This window comes from Punica granatum, chromosome 8 (genome assembly GCF_007655135.1).
Source record: "Punica granatum isolate Tunisia-2019 chromosome 8, ASM765513v2, whole genome shotgun sequence".
In the NCBI taxonomy this organism is placed as follows: Eukaryota; Viridiplantae; Streptophyta; class Magnoliopsida; order Myrtales; family Lythraceae; genus Punica; species Punica granatum.
In genome coordinates, this window is record NC_045134.1 from 9,169,483 (window position 1) to 9,175,558 (window position 6,076).

At 40.0% G+C, this 6,076-nt stretch overlaps 1 protein-coding gene across 1 annotated transcript; it reads left to right on the plus strand.

Moving 5' to 3' along the window:
* Positions 1 to 378: 378 nt before the first annotated feature.
* On the plus strand, positions 379 to 3,933 carry LOC116188003 (putative pentatricopeptide repeat-containing protein At3g25970). Its single transcript, XM_031517089.1, is given in 3 exon segments — positions 379 to 857; positions 2,250 to 3,516; positions 3,519 to 3,933. Coding segments are annotated over 2 exon segments (1,449 nt in total). The 5' UTR covers positions 379 to 857; the 3' UTR covers positions 3,701 to 3,933.
* The last annotated feature ends 2,143 nt before the right edge of the window (positions 3,934 to 6,076 follow it).

Below are 6,076 nucleotides of genomic sequence, written 5' to 3' on the forward strand. Positions count from 1 at the left end.
AGGCTATGTGCAGGACCATTTTCACTAGTACATTTCAAATTACTAGCAGCTTCAACAGTGAGGGAAATCAACACGTCCATATGCTGAAACATCTCAAAGAAACTTAAGCAACCCTATCATATCATCATGCATCATGGATCTAAACGCATTCACTGTGGCAAGCTCTGGTCCGCTGCCAGTGTCAGTCCCCTAAACAAGGCTCCTGCTCGAAGCATGTTAATAGAGTAACTGATGGTCGGAATAATCATAGATCATAGCTTTCCATATATACTTTGTGTAAATTTGTTGTGTACATTAATTCCTTGATTATTACCCTAGATATATACACGTACATATCTATATAATGCAATACATTTCACCTCACTAATTAAGGATTTTAGCCAACTCTTCTCTTCTAATCTTTATGGTACTAGAATGCTAAATCGGGCAAATCCCAAAACCATCCCTTAGCCTTGCTCTGCCCTTGCCAGCGGCTCTCACCTCTGGCCCTGCTCAGTTCACAGCTCTTCAACCCCCTGCCTCACTTGCTGTGATATGATCTCTGATTATTCTGATCATCACTTTCCCTTATGAACTTCTGTATGGGAGTGTCGTTGACTATTCTCATCTGCAGGTCTTTGGATGCTTATGTTATCCATATCTTCGACCATACATCAGAAGCTTGAACCCATTCTCGCCCATGTGTCTTCCTTGGTTACCCATCCAATTATCATGGGTATTGATGTCTTGATCTCGCTACTGGAAAGATATTCATTTGCCCTCAAGTTGTGTTCGATGAGCACTCATTTCCTTACAGATCACATGCACCTATCTCGGCGAATTCCAATTGATCTACTCCGTGCCTGCAAAAGCTACTGGTAAGTCTTCTCCTTGTTCTGTCTCTCCAGATATATATCTGATTCCACAACACGTATCCCTATACTCTCATCTCTCGCACCTCATGTTGATCATCCCATCACTGCTAATCCAATTGATGTGACTACTTTAGCTTCTTGAATTCCTGATCAGTCTGTAGGCCCTATGATTTCTACAGAAGGCACTTTAGTTATCACCTCTAAGATTGTACCTTAGAGAACTCATTATATGGTCACACGGTCCTAGGATGGATCTCTTCCACCTCGACGCTTTGATATTTCACACCATGTTATTGCTTTACTATCTCTGCTGATTTACAAGAACCACGGCCATTTGCTAAAACCCGCAAATCCTCCCATTAGAGAGAAACTAATGCAAGAGGAATATCAGGCGCTCCTTCAAAATCACACATGGGATCTAGTTCCTCTTTCTTCATCCCAAAATGTCATTGGCTGCAAATGGGTCTACCACATCAAATAGAAAGTAGATAGGACCATTGATCGATACAAGGTCCGATTGGTTGCCAGCGATTCAATCAGAGAGAGGGAAATGATTATGACGAGACCTTCAAGTCAGTCATCAAGCCAATCACGATCCGTACTGTTATCTCTATTACTATCTCCTTATAGCAGCAGCTGATTCAACGGCTGGATGTGAAGAATGCATTTCTTCACGGCTACCTAACTGAAGAGATTTATATGGCACAACCTCCTGACTTTGTTGATTCCTCTCGTCCTGATTATGTTTGCAAGTTGTGTCTTCTCTATATGGCCTCAAACAGGCTCCTCGGCCTTGGTTCCAATGACTAAACTCTTATCTTTAGCATCGTGGCTTCACTGACTCTAAGGAAGATTCTTCTCGCTTTATACTTCAGCGGTCATCTTATGTTATTTTTCTCATAGTCTTCGTTGATGACATCATCATGACTGGGACACCGAGCGTGTCTTTCAATGCCATTTAGTTGCCTTACACAAGGAGTTTCCTATGAAGGATGTTGGTCCTCTTCACTTTTTTCTAGGTATGGAAGCTCAATCTGACTCCAGTGGCCTATATCTCACGCAGTTCAAGTATACTAATGATATTTTTACTCGGACTGCTATGTTGGAATGCAAACCCATTAGCTCTTCTGTCTTGGCAAGATCTCGGCTTTCTCTCCATGATAGTGATCTCTTTAATGATCCCTCTCTTTATTGTATGTGGTCGGGAGCCTCCAATAATTATTGTGACGTGACCAAACATAGCCTATTATGTTAATTAGGTCTATCAGTTTATGCATCGTCCCTCCTCGACACACTGGCTAGCTGTTAAGAGAATTTCAACGTATCTCAAAAGTACAATCACTCATGGCTTCCACATTCGGCCTGACTCTCTTTCATCCCTTCATGTTTTTTCAGATGTTGATTGGGCCAGGAATCCGAATGATCGGTGATCTGCTTGATGGCCCAAATTTTTATAAGCAGACAGTACAGATTCATGCCAAGACTGTTAAACATGGTCTGGAATTGAAAAATACTGTCTGCAATGCGATGATTACCTCATACTCTGAGTGTGGTTCCATTGAAGATGCCAAAAAGGTGTTGGATGGTTCTTTCTTGACGCAAGATATAGTGACACGGAACTCAATGCTTGGTGCCTACCTGGTCCACGGTAAAGAAGATTCTGAATTTAAACTCTTCATTCTCATGCAGCAGGATGGTTTTGAACCAGATATCTATACATATTCAAGTATGAGAAGTGCATGTTTCGAACAATTGCAGAAGAGTCTGGGTACATGTCTTCATGGTTTGGTAATTAAAAGAGGACTGGAGATTTCTGTGCCTATATCCAATGCGTTGATAGTAGTGTACTTGAAATCAAACAACAGATCCATGGAGGAAGCTCTTTGCATATTTGAGTCCATAAAATCCAAAGATCGTTTCTCTTGGAACTCCATATTGACCGGGTATTCCCAATTCGGATTGAGTGAGGACACGTTGAATTTGTTTGCCCGCATGAGTTATCTACTTGTCGAGATAGATCACTACTCCTTTTCGGCAGTTCTCAAGTCTTGCTCTGTTTTAGCGACCCTTCAACCGGGCCAAGAGGTCCATGCCCTGGCACTTAAGACAGGTTTCGAGGCGAATGAATTTGTTGCAGGTTCACTCATCTTTATGTATGCCAAGTGTGGGATTATCGAAGATGCTAGAAAGTCCTTTGAGGAGACCCAACAAGATAGCTTGGTGACTTGGAACTCCATCATTTTCGGTTACGCCCAACACGGACTAGGGCATGATGCCCTTGACCTTTTCAGATTAATGATTGCAAGAAAGGTCAAACCCGACCACATAACATTCGTTGCAGTTCTCACAGCCTGTAGCCACACCGGGTTGGTTGAAGAAGGTGAAAAACTTCTACAATCAATGGACAGAGATTATGGGATTCCATTAAGAATGGAGCACTATGCCTGTGCCATTGATCTCTTTGGGCGTTCAGGTTGTATTGATAAGGCCAAGGCCTTAATCGAATCTATGCCCTTCAAGCCCGATCCCATGGTGTGGAAGACTCTATTGGGAGCTTGCAGGACTTGTGGGGACATCGAACTTGCAAGGACAGTTGCAAGCGAGTTGCTAGAGTTAGAGCCTGAAGAACACTGTACCTATATTCTGCTGTCGGATGTGTACGGAATCTTGGTAAGTGGGGCGAGAAGGCGGAGATCAAGAGGCTTATGAGGGAGAGAGGGGTGAGAAAGGTCCCACGATGGAGTTGGATCGAGCTTCAGAACGAGGTCCATGCTTTTAATGCAGAGGATCATTCCCACCCACATGGCACGGATATATATTTTATGTTGGGTGGACTAACGGAGTAGATAAGGCGGTTGGATTTGGTTTTGGATGCTAACTTAGAGGCTTTGGGCTGCACTCCTTGCCCTCAACATTGCAGGAGAAAGAGGAGCCACAAAGATCTGGCTTCGTTGCGACGTTTTGCTACTAGTGGAAGCCATTTTGAACCCACGCTCTTCCCCATGGGAAATTAGAAACATAGTCTCTGATATTATCTTGACTGATGGTGTGTTTGTTTTTTAAAAAAATTTCAACTCAACTCCACTTATCTTCAATTCAACAACACAATCATTACTTTTTTATTTTTTATTTTTTTAATCATTTAATTCAATTTTTAATATTAAATTATTTCAACTATTCATTACTTTTTCACAATTCAACAACACAATCATTATTTTTTCTCAACTATTGATTGTTTTTTCACATTTTTTCTTATAATTCAACAATACAATCATTACAAATCAATTAAAACCAAAACTCAACTCAACTCAACTCTAAATCCAAACGCACTCGGGCGTGTTTGTTTTTTAAAAAATTTTCAACTCAACTTAACTCAACTCCACTTATCTTCAATTCAACAACACAATCATTACTTTTTAAATTTTTTTGATTATTTTAATTATTTAATTCAATTTTTAATATTAAATTCTCTCAACTATTCATTACTTTTTTACAATTCAACAACACAATCATTACTTAATCATTACTTTTTCTCAACTATTCATTACTTTTTCACACTTTTTCTCATAATTCAACAATACAATCATTACAAACCAATTAAAATCAAAACTCAACTCAACTCAACTCTAAATCCAAACGCACTAATGTTTGCTCGGATTGGTTATATTCTTGGTTTCCTAGGTCCGTTAATACCCTTGCTCATGACCTAAGCCATCTTGGCTCTAGGTCAAATTTTTATTCACTTTGTATTTTTGAAGGATATCCTGACCTCAGGACTTTTGTAGACACTTTTCTTGATTAATATATGTTTTGTATTATTCAGCGAAAAAAAAAAACTTAGAGGCTTTGGGAGAAAATTTTGATTCATGTCTAGATTGTTTAGTATGACATTCTCGAGATTACAAATTGAAATTTTTAGGGCGACATCATGGTCTTAAGTTTAGGTGCATGCTTCTATACTTGAACGGTGAAAATACTAGTCATTCTTTGTTTGAATTGAATGCGGTCATATTATGTTTGTTTAGAAACAAATGAGAGGTTTCATGATGCAATTGCCGTAAAATTCTGTTGCATTCCTTTCCGTTTGTCCGCGCCAAAGCAAATTTGTACCTGCTAACCCTGAAGATTTTGAAGCTCCAATTGGCCCCATATTTGAGAGGTCATCATATGACCAGGTAACATTCAAATCTTAAGTTGCGTTCCATTCTCATGCCATATGTAAGCTGTTACTAAATGAATCGATGAATTTTAGATGGGACAATTTTTTTCATGATTCTGGAGATGGTACTCTGTGCTATGAATTGACTCGGATAAGTTTTGTTTTGTCATTGGGTAATTTGGTGCTAGGATTGAAGAGTATGAAACTGATAAGCTAAATGCACTCTAGGTCAGCTCAGGGGGGTGGTCCAGATCAGGTTCCGGACTGACCGTAACATTTGGGCGACTAGCTGCGGACCAGATCCGGAAGGTAAACTATTGAGAGACCCATAAAAGCTTTCATTTGATTTGGTACAAATTGGTAGTCTATCAGTGTTAAGACAAGCCATTCCTTTTTTTTTTTTATGAATAATGCATAAAAATGATATTAATAAGTAGAAGCGATTACAGGACATGTGAGGAGGTTCGGATACCCTTCAAAAGTATAAAGAGATTGAAAATTTGACCTTGCGCCAAATTGGCTTAGGTTGTGTGCAAGGATATTCTCTGACCTAGGAATTCAAGATCATAACCACTCCGAGAAAATATTTAGAGTTGTTAAGATATTAGAAACTATACTCCTAATTTCCTATGAAAAAGTATGTGGGTGCAAAATGACTTCTATTAGTAGCAAAGTATTGCAACGTAGCCATTCCTTGTTGCATTATGGGAAGTGTAACAATCCAAGCAACCTTTTTTTCCTGGTACTCTCTTATTGAAAACCAACAAAGGCTAGAGATATGGTTATTAAAAGCGTAGTGGGGGTACTGTTCACATTCATTGTGATGAAGAAAAGAAAAGCTTTGATCAAACAAGAAACCAGAGAGAGAACTTGTGGCCCTAAGGGGTCCCAATAGACACTATTCGCTATCAGTCGACATTCTTGTCGTGAGTCTCCAATCACGTCACACACAGACTGATGTTCAAGGCGCGGGACGAGACTCGCTATCAGTTGACATTCATGTCGTGAGTCTCCAATCACGTTACACACAGACTCATGTTCAAGGCGCGGGACGGGACCCGCT